The sequence below is a fragment of the Thalassophryne amazonica genome, chromosome 13 (genome assembly GCF_902500255.1).
Source record: "Thalassophryne amazonica chromosome 13, fThaAma1.1, whole genome shotgun sequence".
In the NCBI taxonomy this organism is placed as follows: domain Eukaryota; kingdom Metazoa; phylum Chordata; class Actinopteri; order Batrachoidiformes; family Batrachoididae; genus Thalassophryne; species Thalassophryne amazonica.
Genome location: NC_047115.1, coordinates 67,590,231 through 67,611,437, shown reverse-complemented (window position 1 = coordinate 67,611,437; position 21,207 = coordinate 67,590,231). Strand labels below are relative to the sequence as shown.

The 21,207-nt window shown below is 39.3% G+C and overlaps 1 protein-coding gene and 1 long non-coding RNA gene across 2 annotated transcripts in view; one reads left to right on the top strand and one right to left on the bottom strand.

Annotated features, from left to right (window-relative positions):
- Positions 1–21,207, bottom strand: part of si:ch211-195b21.5 (E3 ubiquitin-protein ligase RBBP6) — a 41,278-nt gene that overhangs the window by 14,466 nt on the left and 5,605 nt on the right. Inside the window, exons 2-3 of the mRNA XM_034184627.1 lie at positions 4,759–4,904; positions 4,091–4,658 (exon numbers count right to left, since the gene is read on the bottom strand). Of these exons, the coding sequence (XP_034040518.1) occupies positions 4,091–4,658; positions 4,759–4,904 (714 nt within the window). The remainder of the gene's footprint in view (positions 1–4,090; positions 4,659–4,758; positions 4,905–21,207) is intronic.
- Positions 4,841–6,829, top strand: LOC117523186. The gene is made up of 3 exons (XR_004564441.1): positions 4,841–4,999; positions 5,996–5,998; positions 6,818–6,829. It is a non-coding gene; the product is annotated as an uncharacterized LOC117523186 (long non-coding RNA).

The following is a 21,207-nucleotide window of genomic DNA, read 5'->3' as shown; positions in this document are numbered from 1 at the left end:
GGAAGACATACAAGTCCAATAATAATCGCCCTCGATCTGGGGCTCCCCAGAAGATGTCATCCTGTGGGGTCAAAATGATTGTGAGAACGGTGAACAAAAATCCCACAACTACATGGAGGGACCCGATGAATGACCTGCAGAGAGCTGGGACCAAAGTAACAAAGGCTACACACTACGCAGAGAGGGACTCAAATCCTGTAGTGCCAGGTGTGTCCCCCTGCTTAAGCCAGTACATGTCCAGGCCCGTCTGTAGTTTGCCAGAGAGCATATGGATGATCCAGAAGAGGATAGGGAGAATATCATGTGGTCAGATGAAACCAAAATAGAACATTTTGGTAAAAACGCAACTCGTCGTGTTTGGAGGAAGAAGAATGCTGAATTGCATTCCAAGAACACCATATCTACTGTAAAGCATGGGGGTGGAAGCATCATGCTTTGGGGCTGTTTTTTTTTTGCAAAGGGGACAGGACGACTGATCTATGTTAAGGGAAGAATGAACGTAGCCATGTATCGTGAGATTTTAAGCCAAAACCTCCTTACATCAGTGAGAGCATTGAAGATGCAACGTGGATGGGTCTTCCAGCATGACAATGATCCCAAACACACCGCTCAGGCAACACAGGAGTGGCTCCATAAAAAGTATTTCAAGGTCCTGGAGTGGCCGAGCCAGTCTCCAGACCTCAACCCCATAGAAAATTTGTTGAGGGAATTGAAAGTCCTTGTTTCCCAGTGACAGCCTCAAAACATCACTGCTCTAGAGGAGATCTGCATGGAGGAATGGGTCAAAAAACCAGCTACAGTGTGTGCAAACCTGGTGAAGACTTACAGGAAATGTCATTGCCAACAAAGATTATGTTACAAAGTATTGAGCTGAATTTTTGTTATTGACCAAATACTTATTTTCCACCATAATTTACAAATAAATTCTTTAAAAATCCTACAATGTGATTTCCTGGATTTTCTTTCCTCATTTTGTTTCTCACAGTTGAAGTGTACCTATGTTGAAAATTACAGACCTCTCTCATCTTTCTAAGTAGGAGAACTTGCACAATCAGGGACTGACTAAATATTTTTTGGCCCGACTGTATGCATTTATTATTTGTTACTTAGTTTGTCCCGTCTGGTTTACACTGGTTGCAGCCCATTACGGTTTCACTGTAACAGCTGCAGCCTGTTACAGTGCAACCGGAAGAATGGTCTGTTCAAAATAAGGCAAATAATAATAATGCACACCCCCCCCCCCGCAATTCAAAATATTGTCAAATCTCTGTGCGTATAGGACACACTAGCAAATAACTCCTAAATGCCTCGAAATTCACTCCAGGAGTAAATAAAAATCCGTCTCTGTTCCACGCTACCATAAAGCTGGAAATGTAATTTTAATTGAACCTCTATTTAACCAGATTAGTCCCATCGAGATCAAGACCTCAAGGGATACCTGGACAAGGGAGACCTGGACAATTTCAAGTTTCCAATTCACCTAACCTGCATGTCTTTAAATGTGGGAGGAAACCGGAACATCTGGAGGAAACCCACACAAATGCGGGAAGAACATGCAAACTCCACACAGACAGGCCACAGGTGGGAATCGAACACATGGCCTTCAAGCTGTGAGGCAACGGTGCTAACCATTAAGCCACCGTGCTGCCTGTAAATGGTAGTATTACAGTAAAGCTACACTATGGACTGTTTCTCTGCAAAGCAAAATTGTTCCTAAAATGCAAGAAAATGTGTCAAATAGGCCCACAGATTGCAAAATCTTTCTGAAAGGACCCCAACCCACACCATCAGGGATATTTGTGTGTGTGTGGGGGTGGGGGGGTGGGGGGGGGTAGTCACAGTGCACATGCTGCTCAAATTCTTCATGTGCACATTGGGTCACCTTCTATAATTATGGCATAGTCTTCTGTAAATTAAGTTTGGGAAATCCCTGATATACCAGTCTGTGTTCAACAGATAACACTGACGCCATCAATTTATATACACCCAATCTAAACACTTTCAGTCAATGTTACCCACCTTTACACTAGTGTGCCTTAATTGAGAGAGTGGCATCAACTGAGAACATGGCGCCATTTTGGTTCCAACTGCGCTGAACTACTGAATGAGCCTTTAATGTTTTCAACATTTTTGTAAGTCAGTTAACCACATACAGCAACACATCCAGGTGCAGGTGCTATCAAAATAAATATAAATTTATCAAATTTATATGAATTTACAATTTATGATGATTTATTTAATTAATTTAAAGCCTGATTTATGCTTCCGCAGCTCTGTAACTCCGTGTCAATGATGTGCGTGACAGTTTAAAAATTCTCCATCTCTGGATTATGCTTTATTCTGGACTAATTTGATCCTCAACAAGCTTTTCTTTCTACAATCATCGTCGCCAATTCAAAAGGTAAGTTGTACATTTTCCACTTTTACTGACATTGTGCTGTAAATGTGTGGACTTTTCTGATCCATTCTTAATCAGCGCAAATACTATTATAATATGATGGCAGATGAAGGAGTAAAAGCAGTAAAGTGTCTAATCACAGCCTTGTGTGTCTGATTTAACAGGTACACGTCAGGCTGAGGGTCCGAGTCTGAGCATGGTGTGGAAAAAATAAACGGTTGGACTTTTAATCAGGGAAATGACTCTGGTCCCAATTTACTCAAATCGTCAAGTGTTAGCGCTGAACTTTAATTTGTACCTCTGTTACTGTGCACGTCCAGACTGCTCAGGGTTTTTAATGGAAATACATTGCGATTGGATGGGACATTTTACTTGATGTGAGCAAAAATCCGTTGTACAGAATACATTATATACGACGGTGTTTATTACATGGAAAACAATGCAAAAACACTGGCACTTTTTTGTCCGGTGACTGCAAATATTCGGCTTATACAACGACGGTTTGAGTTTTACTGTACATGGGACTGAACAATAACTTTACCTCTCAAAGCTTTGATGATGAAGTCGGCTTCCATCCCACATGGCTACTTTATTTTCCCAAATTTTTCTCCTGTTGGGATCTGAAGGGAACTTGTACATCTTGAAGTCCTTTCTGTATCTATTTGTGCATCCAAATGCACAGCAACCCGTCATTTTCGGGGAATAAATAAATGGATTTACATGCAGACAGATTAATAGCAAATGCCATTTTGAACCCAAGATGGCACCATGAGTCACATGACCGTTTTTTTTCCGACTCGTCATGTCGCCACTCTCTCACTACTTCACACATTCCATTTTATCAATTTGTGTGTTAAGTCAATTAGAATATCCCGTTCCATACAAAATTATTCAACAAGCAATATACAAGCATGTACAGAATCTGTGCTAAGTGTAGCCTTTATAAAAACATTGCAACTTTTACTTATTTTTCAACCATTGTTGCTTATATATTTATGAATCAAAACACTACAATCCCAATTTATTCACTTGTGTTAATGCTGTTTCAATACCAGAGGAGGCAAATCAGCTGGAACATTCTGAGACATGTTTTGAAACAGTCTGGGAGTAGAGACACCACCTGTAATCAATCTGGTGCATCAATGGTCATCTAAGCCAAGAGAGTTTGTCCTTATTGTTCTCTTAATCTGGCATGTTTGAAAATGATTACATTTATTGTTTTTGAGTTATTGTCTACAGAAGCTGGGTGAGATGGACTGCATTTTTACTGTCTATGGGCATACTCTCACTCGGCGATAGTCTGGCAGAGGCGAGGATTAAAAAAAAAAGATTATTAAAAGGTATCATATAAAGCAAAAGTAGTAATACTACAGTATAGTACACAGTCGCATCTAAAAAGTGAGAAATACTGATATTAATTTTAGGTCATTTAGCCAACCCTAGTATGCCATTAGCCATATGCTCTTGGTAGCACAGAGAAAAATCTACTTTGATATGTCCTTGTTCCAAGAAACCAAGGGAAGCATTTCTTGTACAAAACAGTGACCACATTTGTCTAATGATTTTAGCTGCATAAGAGCTATAGATACGACTCCACACACAGGTGCTACAAAGTGTTTCAGAACATATGTGTAAGTAAATCACATGAAAATCAAACTGAATACATTTTGTGCAATTAGTTACAAAGACTACCTGAATGGTGAGGATGGCATCTTTGAGGGCTGGTAGGCTGTGTTCTAGATCTTTGCTCTTCATGGCCAGCTTCAATCCTTCAAACAGACTATTCCCCGTCATGTTGTTACTGCTGCTGTTGGTGGGGCTTGTCTTTTTCTTTATGTCTTTGGAACGGCTCACATCTCTACTGCGACTTCGTGACCTTGACCTCCTGGCTTGGCTCTTGCTCCGTACATTGTGTTTTCCTGGACTCCGGCACCTACTTCTTGCCCTGCTTTTGCTTCTTCCACGAATCCTTCCATGACTCCGAGCACGACTTCTGCTTCTTGCTCTGCTTCTGCTCCTTGCACGGCTTTTGGCTCGAGATTTAGCACGTCGGCGACTTCGGCTACGACTACGGCTTCGGCTACGACTACTGCTTCTGCTTACACGCTTCTGAAACCGTTGTTCTAAATCTGTTGTTTCTTTTAGCACGTTTGCTGATTTGAATGCGTCTACCAGGTTGTTGACCATATCACCTTTGAGATAGTTTGGCAGAGGTTTGTTGGCTGCAATACATCTCAAGAACTCTTCACCAGCCCTTACACTGTCAAAGGACATTCACATTTAAATATTGGAAAAGCAAAAATCTAAGCATAAATGCATTAGTTTATACAAAGTGATATTTCATTAACAAGCATGCATACCTGATATCTGCTGGTCGAGGCTCCACAGGAGTGGAATTCCAATGTGGGACCTGAAGGTGCTGTGGGTCTGCAGGTGGGACAATCTGCTGGCTGCTACCCACAGCAGTTACTGTACTATGGTCTCTGGAGAAGCTGTTACAATGGGGCTGAGAATATTCAAAATTATATTATAGTGTTGCTTTACAAGGAAAAAACAAAAACAAACAAAACCCCAGAGAACATTCAGAGCAGTTTTACTAAAGTAGGAAATAGAAAATAGAGAGGAAAAAAAAAAAAAAAAAAAAACATAATTGTGAATGTCTTTTTGTCAAACATACAATTGTGTGGTTTGCAATATAGCATGAAAAATATATGTCTTGAATTCAGTGTTTAGTGGTTGCTATGTTTTCAGACATGGCTGCCAATCTTCCAAAACCAACAGCAGGGTTTCCCCAAAGATTATATCACCAACGGCTTCTACTGTTGCAGGCATAAGGTAAAATTCACCAAGCTACTCATAAGAACTCGTTTTCCTGAAAGTGGTTCACAACAAAACACTTTCATCTCACAGCATCATCATCACACCATATTCCTGTTATGTGCTAACCAACATTCGTAAACTTAATGTGGTGGAGCCAATAATTACCAAATTCAGATATGGAATTTTTAAAATAGCAAATTTTTATTTTTAAATTGAGCTTAATCCTGCATGAACCGTGTCAAGTACGCAGTTGTGTTTAGAACTTTATAACTCAACATGGACACAAATGCCATGAGAAAAAAAAAATAGATCTAATATTTTGGGCCATTTTGTGTGCATTGTGGTCGTTTTCGAACAGTTTTTGGCTGGAAACCAGGTGCATATGGCAACGCTGACACTCCTGACAACATGAAATAATTAACAGCTTTTACCAGACTTGCGATGATTGCAAACAATGGCACAGGTACATAAATAATAATTGTTAAATAAGTCACAGTAGTCACATGACTGCTGTCAAGTTAGAAATAACCTTTCTGCTCTGCCTTTTTACCAAACTCTCAGACTCAGCCACTCTAGATTATACCTAATGGAAAAGATGATGTAAATTTATGCATTATTAAATGTTCATTTTGTTTTCATTTGCAGTTTTATTTCATTTTCAGATCTTCTCCACATTATTTGTTATACATTTTTGTAAGAAGAAAAATAAAGAAAAAGTAAAAGTTATAAAAAATAAAGTATTTAAGAGGATGTGTGGTTTGAAAGTGCAGCTGACAGCGAGTTAGATTCAAAAATTAAATAAAATGCACACAGTGCACGTTATTCACCTTATTCAGGAAATCAGGGTGGGCGGCTCCATTTTGTCAAACAACTTCTGGTTTGCCACTGAGTCGATGATTAGCTACAAGGGAACACAGTACGCCAGAAATGTCCAAACATGAGCGACATTAATTGTTCAGTTCATGGGTGCCACAACAACTGGAAGAAGAGGAAACTATCGCTTTCAGGATGATGTGTTGAACATGGAGAGTAGAGATCTGAGAGCTTTGGACAAGCATTTAACTTGCTCCCTCCTCCATTGAAAGATGAGGATCTCCGGTGCTGGCTAAAGGAGCTGAATTTGAAAAATCAACCCAAACGTCCCTATGTCTGTTCTTTTCATTTTGTGGAGATAAAAACCCACATCACTGGATCTTTACCCAGAGAAATGGTTGGACTATAACACTCCAGTGAAGAAGCCAAGGTGGATGCCAGTGAGATAAACGGGTAAGCTGTGTTTGTAGCATTAGCTGCTATCTAATTTACTCATTTTCTGGCGTTTGATACAACCAAGCACTGCATGAAATAACACCATACGTATATTAACGTTATGTAATCTTGGCATTACGGTGGTACTACTTATCAGGTAGTATTTTAACTTGATTGTGCTTTTATGAGTTTCAACGGCACTGCACGGCACAAAGCTCATAGCTCCTCATAGCCAAACCGTCCACACAGAGTGACAACACAAAGTAGTTAGAAATAATTGAGGACCACTTTTTCATGTCATCTTCCCACTCTGTTATGACCCGTGGGTGAGCCAGAGTCAATTCCTTTGAGCTTTTCAAAAAGGTTTTTGTTTCTACCCATGGAATATCTTCCGTTGTTCTGTATTGAAAACGCCGCTCACCGGAAGTCAAAAGACAAAACGAAATGCCTCTGTTGTAAAAGTGGGCGGGGCTGAAAAAGGTGAATACGCACACAGAATATACGAGGTCTGTGAGAAAAGTATCTGACCTTTTTATTTTATGCAAAAAATATATGGATTTGATTCATATGTTTTTACATCAGCCAAGCTTGAACCGTTGTGCGCATGCGTGAATTTTTCCACGCCTGTCGGTTGCGTCATTCGCCTGTGGGCAGGCTTTGAGTGAGCACTGGTCCACTCGTCGTTGTTTTATTGCGAGGAAATGGCGGAATGATTTGGGCTTTTTTTTCCATCAGAATTTTTTCAGAAACTGTTAGAGACAGGCAGCTGGAAACCATTCGAAAAATTTATCTGGCTTTCGGTGAAAATTTTACGGGCTTCACAAAGAATAAGGAGTGTTACTACAGCTTTAAGGACGGCCCACAATGGCGCATGGCTCGCCGCGCTCTGAGCGGCCATCGAGAGGCAGAAACCACCACATCATTTCTAAATGGATCGCTGTGTGGAGCCGGGACCATCGTGTGCAATTTCTCTGGTTATCACAAGAGCTGGACATCAGCCATTTTCCGGCAGATTTCACTTTTAACAAGAGATTTTGTCATGGAAAGCTGCGCGGAGGCTTCGCGCGTCACGACCGATTCGCTGATGAAGCGAAACAAAGGAACACCTCTGTTTCTGAGTATTAGAGGACAAGTTGGGACATGCCCAGCTCTCCACAATTTCTCTTATACTCACTCGACTGGTAAGCACTGAAAGCCGAAATAGGCATGTCCCAACTTGTCCTCTAATACTCCGAAACGGAGGTGTTCCTTTGTCTCGCTTCATCAGAGAATCGGTCGTGATGCGCGAAACCTCCACGTGGCTTTCCATGACAAAATCTCTTGTTAAAAGTGAAATCTGCCGGAAAATGGCTGATGTCCAGCTCTTGTGATAACCAGAGAAATTGCACACGACGGTCCCGGCTCCACACAGCGATCCGTTTAGAAATGATGTGGTGGTTTCTGCCTCTCGATGGCGGCTAGGAGCGCGGCGAGCTATGCGCTATTGTGGGCCGTCCTTAAAGCTGTAGTAACACTCATTCTCTGTGAAACCCGTAAAATTTTCACCGAAAGCCAGATAAATTTTTTGAATGGTTTCCAGCTGCCTGTTTAACAGTTTCTGAAAAAATTCTGATGGAAAAAAAGCCCAAATCATTCCGCCATTTCCTCACAATGAAACAACGACGAGAGGGGTGGACCAGTGCTCACTCAAAGCCTGCCCACAGGTGAATGACGCAACCGACAGGCGTGGAAAAACTCAAGCATGCGCACGAAGGTTCAAGCTTGGCTGACGTAAAAACATATGAATCAAATCCATATATTTTTTGCATAAAATAAAAAGGTCAGATACTTTTCTCACAGACCTCGTATAGTCGATAACTCCCCACCCCAACACACATACAAAAGTTCAAATTAAATGCACATTAATAGTTTTGAAGACAAATTGCTAGAAATGTATAATGCCATCAAAAGAAATAAGCTTTTATTTGTTTGTGGAGATTTCAATATAGATTTTTTTTTAATCCATATAGTCAATCACAAACAACAGAATTTATTAACTCTGTTTTGCTTGGGACTACATCCAATAATTACACATACAAGCAGGATAATTACGACTACAGCGACACTTGATATATTAGCAAATATTACTAAAGGGAAGTTAACTGGTGGATTACTTATAACTGATGTCAGTGATCATTTACATGTTTTTGCAGTCTTTGAATTATCTATTGATAAAAATGATCACGACACTAGTAATTTAGTAAGGAAAATAACTGATGGAACTATTGAAAATCTTAGATAAGATTTACTGCATCAAAACTGGTATGACATTTGTGTTGAGGATATTGACAAATCATATGAATCATTTATTTATATTATTTCCAAATTATAATATTAATTACTTGTGACTAAAGTGGATAACAAACGGTATGTTGACAAACCTTGGATAACAAAGGGGCTATAGAATGTGTGCAAAAAGAAAGATCTATTGTATAAGCAATTTTTAAAATTTAGACCTAAGGATGCTGAAAGTAAATATAAGAAATACAAAAATAAATTAACTAGTATTCTGAGATCTTGAAGAAGCAGTATCACAGTGAATTATTGAATAAAAAATAAAAATATTAAATACATCTGGAAGATTTTAAATGAAATCATTAAAAAGAAAAAGTTGTTAAAGACTATCCATCTTATTTTCGTATAACTACTGACATAATCATTAAGGACAATAAACTTATAGCAGATAAATTCAGTGAGTACTTTGTCAATGTAGGAAAAAATTTAGCAAATTCAGTTGTACCCCCTAAAATGTCTTCCGGGGATGACAATGATGATAATAATAATAGTAATAATAAAATAGATATAATTTTAGATTAAATGTTTATTAAAGAAACTGATGAAAATAGACAGTTCATAAATTAAAAGGTAAAAAAAAATCAAGTGACAGTTATAACTTTGAGATGTCTTTTTTGATAAACAGTATTATTGACTGTATTTTTAAACCCCTATCTTATATTTGTAATCTTTCACTAATGACTGGGAAATTTTCTTCAAAAATGAAAAAAAGCCAAAGTGATACCACTGATCAAATCTGGTGATAAACATGTTTCATTTCATCGTTACCATAATTCTCCAAAATTTGGAAAAGATATATGCAAAGAGGCTATATGATCTTATAACTCAACACCAAATACTTTGTGAACAGCAATATGGACTGAGGAAAAAAATAAACCACCCTGTTAGCTTTAATGGACTTCAACAAATAACAAATACAATTGAAAACAAGCAATATACAAACAGGTATCAGTGCGTTCATATCAATAAGACAAACTCAGAATTTTTGAAGATTATACATGGGGTGCCTCAGGGTTCAGTCTTTGGTCCATTGCTGTTTCTCTTACACAGTAAGCGCCCCAGTAAGAAAGACGGATCTGATTCCCAATGCTACCTAAGCACAATGTAATGCAGCATTTTACAATTAAGAATCAATGCGCACACAGTGGTCCTTTGTTACAAGAACAATAAAGATGACACTCAGCTGGGACTAAAGGTGCATTGACACTTGCACAAATTTGATCCGCGCACTAGTATGCAATCTACCGTGCCAGAGAATAGAGTCGCTGTAAACTCATTGTAAACAGTTGCACACTGTGTGTGGCTTTGTGCAAGTGTGCAAAGAAAATTTTAAAATGTTCAAAATCTCTGGCACACATTATGTGAACTTCACATGAACATTGTGCAAACAAAAAAAAACAAAAACAAAAAAAAAAACACTGTCAGTGTGAATAACTGAGTCAGCGCACCGCATCACAGTGCAGCTCATATGAACAATTATGACGAGTCTTTCATAAACATAATTTTACAGATACTCATAACAAGGAATGAAAATGCAACTGTTTTACCAAGCCATTACAATATAAACATTACAAATAATGACATTTAGACAACTCCAAATGCGTTCTCCACCTCATCAAAACACAGGAGAGAGAGAAAGAAAAAAAAAAAAACTGCAGCTGTAGATTCCTCTGTGATTCTGGAAGGCGTTTTCATCAGTCAAACTATGAGAGAAAATGATTAATCCGCAATGAAATTATTTTATATACGCAGCATCCAGCGGCACAAATCGTGGTATCTAGCTGAGACACAACAGGTGGAATTGGCACGACGAATTGCATGGCAGCGTGGGGGTTAATTGCGCGCAAGTGTCAAGGCACTTTAAGTCACATTAGTGTGAGATCGTGTCTGCTCAAGAGTAATGGCAGCCTCTATAAGGGCTTATTTGAGAATAATGATCTCTCTCTCTCTCTCTTTCTATATATATATATATATATATATATATATATATATATATATATATAAAAATTTTTTTTGAAGAGTTCAGATGCAAACCAAAATCATTAATTTTTCAGATTAGGCCAACATGTACTCTTCTATCAAGGGGACCATCAGTGTGCAAAATATTAAAGAATTTGAACAAATTGTTTTCATTTTATTGATGAATGTGTGCATTTTCAAAAAGGGTTTCCTTAAAATCTCCATCTTCAACTGCATTTTTCTACATTTAAAGAGAAGAATATTTACTGGGTTTTGCATCTGAACTCTTCACACACACACACACACACACACACACACACACACACACACACACACACACACACACACACACACACACACACACACACACACACACACACACACACACACACACACATATATATACACACGCAAAACTGTATGCAAAAGTTTGGGCACCCCTGATAATTTTCATGATTTTCCTTTATAAATCATTGGTTGTCTGGATCAGAAATTTCAGTTACACATATCAGTAACAATAGCCAGTGGTGGGCACAGTTCAGCTAATCCAATAGCAGATAGTTATCAAAGCTAATGTTTTTGCTAGCGGATTAGCTTTCAGATATGTTTTAAACCATCATCGGACTAATTATGTTCCGATAACATTTTTTTTTTTTTTTTTTGCTGGTAAAGTGAGCAAACTTTAACGGTCAAAAACGTTTGTAAACCTTAAAATCAAACATTTTAGTCTATCGTGTGTTTATTTATGGCAGACTGGCTGTCGCTTGCTGATGTCATCATTAAGCACAAACGTGATTGGTCGGTTGACACAGGGAGCATTGTGGGTAGCGTAGTTCAGGTTCACTTTGGACGTTACAGTGTTTCCGTCTCTTGTTTCTTGGAAATCTGCTGCAAATCCCATCGCACATCATGCAAAAAGAATTATTTAAATAGCTAAAGGACACTGAATTACTTCATCGCATCTAAACAAATGGCTATGGCTGCCAGGAGTGAAGGTTTTGTAAAATCTCAGTGATCACTCACAGCGATAAATGCACCTTAAGTTGGTGCCGTCCGTCCCACTGGATCCGAAAGAAGTGTTATCGTCTGCTCAACACAAAAACAAAATGGACTAATTTTAACATTATTTTATTTCTTTGTGGCTGATGGTATCACCAAGACTCGGTGGGAGAGAGGAGCTCTCACTGCGCAGCTGTGATTATCTTAGGATAATTTCGGGATGATTATTTTTTCAGATGAATCCCACCAAAACTAATAGGTAAGAATTTCTATTTACTATGGGTATTTTACTCTGCCAATCAATGCATTAATGGACCTATTGTGGTTGTTTAAGCCCCAGGGTTGAAAGCATGTGACAAAAGCAGCAGCTTTTTAGTTCGTAAATGATGGTGTATCTAATACTAAGATAAACTGTGACTTCTAATAGTGTTTTACTGCTTTTGAAAGACGATAACAGTGTTTGGGGATTAATTTTTTATTCATTCATTTTTCATGCATTCTTGTATGTTTGTGATCCTTGAATTTACCCAGCAGCCCCTGCGGTGCTTAAAGTAAGTCCCTTTGGCTGCTCCCTTGTTTGCATTCGGGGTCGCCACAGCAAATCCAAGGTTGTTGAATTGAATTGGATGCCCTTCCTGACGCAACTCCACATTACATGGAGAAATCTGGCAGGGGTGGGCTTTGAACCCGGAACCTTCTGCACTGAAACCAAGTGCATTAACCACTTGGCTACCACACCTGACAGCGGTGCTTAAAGTGAAAATGGTTTATCAGAAGCAAACAGTGTAACCTGATGTGGCCGTGTCTGAATCAATACTATAAGTTATCGGTTATCTGTAATAAAGATAAATTTTTTTTAGCAGTTTATTGTCATAAAAGATAACTTTTCAGTTATACAAACATAAAAAGACACAGGACTCTCTTGCTAGGTCAGAGTGTTGTGCAATCTAATGGCATGAGGCACAAAGGACTTCCTCAGTCTGTCTGTTGTGCAGCGCTGGGACAGCAGTCTGCTGCTGAACATGCTCATGTTGAACTGTTCAACAGTCTGACAGCATTCGGGTAGAAGCTGTTTTTCAGTCTGGACAGAAATTTTTATTTACAGAAATATTTACAGAAAGTGTGCAATAATTATTTAAACAAAATTGTGCAGGTACATACATTTGGGCACCCTTGTCAATTTATTGATGTGAATACATTTAGCACTAATTATTGGAACACAAAACTGGTTTGATAAGCTCATTGACACTCGACTTCCTTACAAGTGAATCCAATCATGAAAAAGGGTATTTAAGGTGGCCATTTGCAAATGTTTCCCCCCTTTGCATCTCTTCTACTGAATAGCAACATAGGGCCTCTAAACAACTCTCAAATGACCTGAAAACAAAGATTGCTCAACATCATGGTTTAGTGGAAGGATACAAAAAGCTATCTCAGAGACTTCAGCTGTCAGCTTCCACTGTGAGGAACAGTGAGGAAATGGAAGACCACAGGCACAATACTAGTTAAGGCCAAAATGGCAGGCGAAGAAAAATCTCACATAAGCTGAAGCAAAGGATGGTGAGAACAGTCATAGTCAACCCACAGACCTGCTCCAAAGACCTACAACATGATCTTGTTGCAGATAGTGTCTCTGTGCATCGCTCACTATACAGCGCATTTTGCACAAGGAGATACTGTAATGCAGAGAAGGCCTTTTCTGTGTACACGCCACCAACAGAGTCGCTTGAGGTATGCTAAAATCACATTTGGACAAGCCAGCTTCCTTTTGGAATAAGGTGCTATAGACTAATGAAACTAAAATTGAGTTATTTGGACATAACAAGGGGCAGTATACATGGCTGAAAAAGAACAGCATTCCAAGAAAAGCACTTGCTACCTACAGTAAAATTTGGAGGTGGTTCCATCATGCTGTGGGGCTCTGTGGACAGTGCAGATACTGAGGATGTTGTTAAAGTTGAGGGTCACATGGATTCCAGTCAATATCAGCAGATTCTTGAGAACAATGTTCAACAATCAGTGACAAAGTTGGGCATTGGGGCTGGATCTTTCAACAAGATGTCCCTAAATACTGCTCAAAATCTACTAAGGCATTCAGAACAAGTACAACGTTCTGGAATGGCCATCTCAGTCCCCAGACCTGAATATTATTGAAAATCTGTGCTCTGATTTTAAGAGGGCTGTCCATGCTCGGAAACCAACAAACCTGATTGAACTGGAGATGTTTTGTAAAGAAGAATGGTCCAAAACACCTTCAACCAGAATCCAGACTCTCATTGGAAGCTAGAGGAAGCATTTAGAGGCTGTCATTTCTGCAAAAGGAGGATCTACTAAATATTGATGTATTTTTACTGTTGGGGTGCCCACATTTATGCACCTGCCTAATTTTGTTTAAAGAATTATTGCACTCTTTCTGTAAATCCTATAAAGTTCATTTCACTCCTCAAATATCACTGTGTTTGTCTGCTATATGATATATTTAACTGAAATTGCTGAGCCAAACAACCAATAATTTATAAAGGAAAATCATGGAAATCATCAGGGGTGCCCAAACTTTTACATACAACTGTGTGTGTGTGTGTGTGTCTATATATATATATATATATAGAGAGAGAGAGACACACACACACACGTCACTTTCTTCATCAAAATATGGCCAGCAACTTCTGTTAAAATGTCTATTTAATAGAATAATTATAGTATTAATAATGTGTGATGATAAATGAAATAAGTGTCGTTCAGTTTCATTTCATATCGATAATCAGTGACAAACATTTGGGTGACCATCTTCAATTTGTAAATGTGCACAACTCCATTTACCAGTCTCTAATCACCTAGACCTCTAGTTTAACTGGAATCATGTTTCTTGTGACAAAACAAAAATTTCTGTTGACTAGTACTCCAAACAGTGGCTACACTGGATTTACAATTTTATGTATAAAAATTTTTTTGACTTCCTTCAGACATTTATAGGTTGCAAAATAAAATCATGGAAAAATCCAACTGAAAAATCTAAAATGACTGTACCAATAGATTTCAGGAAAACTGAATCATGCATTTTCTGATGTGTTAATCTGTTATATTTTAAAGAGTGTCCCCCCCCCCCCCCCCCCCCAAAAAAAAAATTATATTAAAAAATAAAATAGACCAGTCGCAAGTATCAGAACATCATGCACTGGACTATTCACTAGATCAAAAGCAACTTATGAAAAGGGCCATAACTCATATGCTATGCAGTTTATTATTTATTATGTAAACATCAGATGGACTAAATCAGAATAGACCACATTGCTGCAGAAATGGTGCCGATGACCCATCAACTTATATATGGATGTCTTGTCCATTTTTGTGCTTCACTTGTTTAATGTCAAATTTAACTGTCAAGAGGTCAAAATATGAGGACTTTAACACTGCATTTGTGCCATGTATGTGAAAATAAATAATACAGGGCAGAATCTTTCCAATGAAAACAAATACTTGTTTAAGGTGTGTTGACGAAGACAATAGCGAGAGAAATCTCAGCTCCTCTCTGAAATACAGGCCCAGTCACACCATGAGGTGAAGTCGCGAACACTGGCTGACGTACCATATTCCTAAAAATCTCTGAAACGCCGAATAAGGCTCACGCCAAGAGTCCAAACTTCCTGTCTTCAATGCAGGTCGATATAACTCAGCAGAGGGTGATGTTTGGCAACGATCCACTTACTATCGGACGTGGTTAAACTTCTGTCGTAGGAGTGTGTGTGCATTGGTTGAATATACCACGGAGGAGTAGCATAGCTGATCTTTGATTCAACGTTTGAGATGTCACATGATGTAGCCAATATACAACTGACAACTCTGCGATTGCACCACTTGCTATTAGTGTGTCATCAAGACAGGTTCGACACATTCCTTCATGCCCAACTGACCCAGAGGAGGTGGTGTAGCCAGTCAAGCCTGCAATGTTGGCCAGTGGAGGTCGGCAGAGAGCAACAGAGCAGGTGAGGTTGCGGAAGCAGAGCTCAACTCTTGCTGCTGTTTTAGTATGAATGTCAAAGATTTTAAGCATGTTTCAAATTTTTGTAAGACCACGACGAACATCAGCGTTGCCCAAATGATATCAACTTAGCTCCTGCGGAGTTTGGTGGACCTCTGTGCTGGTCAGTGGTAAGCAACTTTTCAGACTCATCAGATTGTGAACAAGTTATAAGACAGTAAACAGAAAAATAAGCATAAAATGTCCATTTTTATTTCACTCTGTGGCTCATACCATAATGTACACAGCAAAATCAACACATTATCATCGCTACAGTACACACAAATAACATACATAAGACAATGATATTCTGATAAGTGAAAAGTACACTCACTACTTGCTTGCAACTTCTAATTTGAATAAAATTTTGTCCTGTTCTGGTCAAACATTCATAATGTAGGTTACCATTTTAAAGTTACAGTTGTGCTGTACTGTTGCCTATCCCTTCAGTCATAGGGTGTGAAGCGGGGTACACCCTGGACATGACGCCAGTCTGCCACACGTCCACAGAAACAGTCACACCCTCACACGGATGGTCAATTTGAAGTTTCCAATTCACCTACCCTGCACGTTTTTGGATGTGGGAGGAAGCTAGAGTACCTGGAGGGAACCTGTATGAACACGGGGGGGGGGGGGGCATGCAAACTCTACACAGAAAGGCCCAGGTGGGAAACGATCCCATGAGCTTCTTGCTGTGAGGCAGCAGTGCTAACCACTAAGCCACTGTGCTGCCAAATTTCAATTTTATCCCAATGAAGGCTAGTTTGTAATGAAGTCATGAATACATGAACTCTTCATGTAAAATATGACCACAGAGAGGGTTTGTGAGAGGTTTGGGGTGCAGAGGGTTGGGCCAGTTGAGACATTTTATGTTAATACAATAAGTTAATCTCCAGAGAATATATGAATTGTTTGGAAGAACCTATTGAATCCTTCTAAATTAAATGGCAAAATTCTGATGTGTGCATGCTCCAGTACACACAAATGAAAGATGAAAAAGAGAACATCTTCATACACTCAAAAAAATATAAACACAACACTTTTGGTTTTGCTCCCATTTTGTATGAGATGAACTCAAAGATCTAAAACTTTTTCCACATACACAATATCACCATTTCCCTCAAATATTGTTCACAAACCAGTCTAAATCTGTGATAGTAAGCACTTCTTTGCTGAGATAATCCATCCCACCTCACAGGTGTGTCATATCAAGATGCTGATTAGACACCATGATTAGTGCACAGGTGTGCCTTAGACTGTCCACAATAAAAGGCCACTCTGAAAGGTGCAGTTTTATCACACAGCACAATGCCACAGATGTTGCAAGATTTGAGGGAGCATGCAATTGTCATGCTGACAGCAGGAATGTCAACCAGAGCTGTTGCTTGTGTATTGAATGTTTATTTCTCTACCATAAGCCGTCTCCAAAGGCGTTTCAGAGAATTTGGCAGTACATCCAACCAGCCTCACAACCGCAGACCATGTGTAACCACACCAGCCCAGGACCTCCACATCCAGCATGTTCACCTCCAAGATCGTCTGAGACCAGCCACTCGGACAGCTGCTGAAACAATTGGTTTGCATAACCAAAGAATTTCTGCACAAACTGTCAGAAACCGTCTCAGGGAAGCTCATCTGCATGCTCGTCGTCCTCATCGGGGTCTCGACCTGACTTGTAACCGACTTGAGTGGGCAAATGCTCACATTTGCTGGCGTTTGGCACGTTGGAGAGGTGTTCTCTTCACGGATGAATCCCGGTTCACACTGTTCAGGGCAGATGGCAGACAGCGTGTGTGGCGTCGTGTGGGTGAGCGGTTTTCTGATGTCAATGTTGTGGATCGAGTGGCCCATGGTGGCGGTGGGGCTATGGTATGGGCAGCCGTCTGTTATGGACGAAGAACACAGGTGCATTTTATTGATGGCATTTTGAATGCACAGAGATACCGTGACGAGATCCTGAGGCCCATTGTTGTGCCATCATCCAAGATCACCTCCTCATGTTGCAGCAGGATAATGCACGGCCCCATGTTGCAAGGATCTGTACACAATTCTTGGAAGCTGAAAATGTCCCAGTTCTTGCATGGCCGGCATACTCACCGGACATGTCACCCATTGAGCATGCTTGGGAAGCTCTGGACCGGCGTATACAACAGCGTGTACCAGTTCCTGCCAATATCCAGCAACTTCACACAGCCATTGAAGAGGAGTGGACCAACATTCCACAGGCCACAATTGACAACCTGATCAACTCTATGTGAAGGAGATGTGTTGCACTGCATGAGGCAAATGGTGGTCACACCAGATACTGACTGGTATCCCCCCCAATAAAACAAAACTGCACCTTTCAGAGTGGCCTTTTATTGTGGACAGTCTAAGGCACACCTGTGCACTAATCATGGTGTCTAATCAGCATCTTGATATGGCACACCTGTGAGGTGGGATGGATTATCTCAGCAAAGTAGAAGTGCTCACTATCACAGATTTAGACTGGTTTGTGAACAATATTTGAGCGAAATGGTGATATTGTGTATATGGAAAAAGTTTTAGATCTTTGAGTTCATCTCATACAAAATGGGAGCAAAACCAAAGGTGTTGTTTATATTTTTGTTGAGTGTATGTAATAATTTGTGTTTCCTCCCACATCCAAAATCATGATTTGTTCAGACTTGTTGCTCTCTTTTATCGCTGAAACTCCGGGAAGTGGGATGGAGGGAGGGGAAAAAATTAAACAGTATTTCTTTTTCAGCTGGAGGGGGAACTTTCAACCCCTTGGGCTTTTACATATTGATCATTTCTGCCATTTCAGGGGAGGTGATTCAGGGATTTTCAACTTAAAAGTGCTCAGAGGGACACACAAATAAAGTGGCAGGCTTCCACCCCTACCCCCTACATACATTTTTCCTTCCCCGGACTTACACATTTCACAAAAACAACCTTGAATTTTTTTTTCTAAAACAAACAAAAAAAAATCCATTTAGCTTTCATCTCTGCTCAATGTGAAAACAAGACGTCAGACATGGTGTAACCGCGTCCGGAACTGCTTTGCTGTGAATGTATGTAGAGTGAGACAGAGCAAGAGAGGATGGTCCAGGTTATTTCAAATACACTTTTCCACCCTCTGGCCAAAATCCTTCTGCACCGCTCACATATGCCCACAGACGCCGCAATCCTGCTCGGTGTTAAAGAACATGGTTCGGCTCCTTTTGGGAGGGCTCTGTAAATCCCTATTTTTTTTTTTGTTAGTTTTGTTTTTTGTTTTTTTTAACACAAATTAAGAGCAGAGAGAAATGTTTTTCATGGAAATTCGGCAAATTATGAACAAAGCACCAGCCCCACGTTAACATTTCATTACATAATACCAATAATCATCAAAAATTACACCACATCAGACTGCAGCTTGTCAGACATGATCAGATACTGTTAAATATCAGGATCAGTGCAGGTCAGGCTGCTTTATTTTTGTAAAGGGCAGATAGAAAGGTTTATCAGGAATCATTCCAGTCTTTGGTTCTCGACGTGACTCTGGCTTTAATGCAGTCACTGTGCTCCTACTGGTCTTCCACTTTCAGCAATAATTTCTCTTCATTGCAAGTTGTGGGGTACACACACACAGCACTGACATTAAAGCTGTGACAATGTCCTAATCACCTTCCTGTATACTCCAAAAGCATGGATGGTCTCTTTTTACTGCAAAATAAATGAAACAAAGTGTAAGCCAGTTCTTATTCAACTTTCAAAGAACTATCAGAGAAATAGCACAGTAAGAGTACAACATTATAACATCTGCCAACTGACAGTGGAGTGCATTTAGAATTATGAGCTGACCATGTCTAGCCTGCATGCACTTATTTTGGGAGTTTAATATAAATTTACTTCAAATGCCAAATTATATTGAAAATGTTTTGAAGAGTTTGGCTTCAGACAATGAATTATGGCTGTCTCCTAGACAGCACCTATGAACACTAACCAAAGTACATGGAGACTATACATCTTTAACGTCATGTTCTACAGCACTGAAATAAGAGTAAAAATGATTTGATCTACCTAAATCAAATCAATATTCAAAAAATGTCTTCTGTACAGACTGTGTTGATCAGCTAACCTCCATTCTTCATCTGCACTTGTCTGTTGGTTAGATAAAATAAAATGCAATAAAAACATGTAACTTGAAAAATTGACCTTTGTGTTACACTTTCATAACAGTTTAGCATATTGTGAGCCCTATATAGGAAGAAAGACAAATTTACAAAAACGGGCAATTAATAACTAACTGCTAACCTTTGCCATAAATTATAAAATCAAACAGCAGACAACAGTTTAAACTGAAATAATACAAAAGAGAAGAAGCTTGTTAAACAGTACTTTGATATGTTCATTAATAGCGCTGTCTGTTAGCAGTTACACAAAGCTTTGAAACCTTCAATGGACTTACCCATTTTTATGTGAAGCAGAAGTGTAAAATTTAACAGATGACTTTTCTTGAAGGCAGAAGGAGAAGCTCTGATGCTGCTGTCATGCCGACAATCAAACTGAAGGGACACCACATTAACGGGTGTTTGGACCATGCCAGGCCCAAAGTAAAATATAACTCAATACTAAAATACCCTCAGCCATATGAGCACTGTCTTCCTTATAATTTGCAGTTGTTTCATTTCAGTACATTCTGGAATCACATTATATATATATATATATATATATATATATATATATACACATATATATATATATATCTATGTGTGTGTGTGTGTGTACAGACGCATGGTACAAGTCCAGCATGTTGTGTTATCAATCTGCTTGCTAGATCACATTCATGGGCAACCATCACCTTCACATAAGTTTGTCTTCATAATAGTTCTTTAAGATGTAACACTGTGAAGGACTGAGTAAACTGATTAGTAACAGATTCAAATCATTTGTCTGGTGGCAACAAAATCACCTAATCCGTCCGCCTCCGGTGGATTTGGGGCTTTGATCAATCAGTGGAGAACCACTGAATGTGGGGGTGTGCAGCACTTCCAGATACGAACAGAAGACAAACATAACACTCAGATAAAACTAACATCTACTGGATGTCCACTGGCAAGCTAAAGAACATGTATGCAAATGTAACCACTGGAGAAGCTCTCCATCTGATATCCGCTCAACGTTTTGAGTATGGACAAAGTTTTCCAACAGACTCAAATTCAGTGGTTGTCTACTCATTCCATCAGAGGCCCAAATGGACTATAGGCAAGATGCAATTACGATGTGACTGAAACACAGACTTTCAGCTTCAATTCAAAACACTTGCCAAAAATATTCCATTAGCCATTAAGGAATTATGGCCATTATTATTAACAGTCTGTCCATTTTTATAAGCCGTAAGTAATTAGACAATTTAACAATAACAGTCTTCACCTGGGTGAAGAGTATTTACAAAGTTGAAAGCATT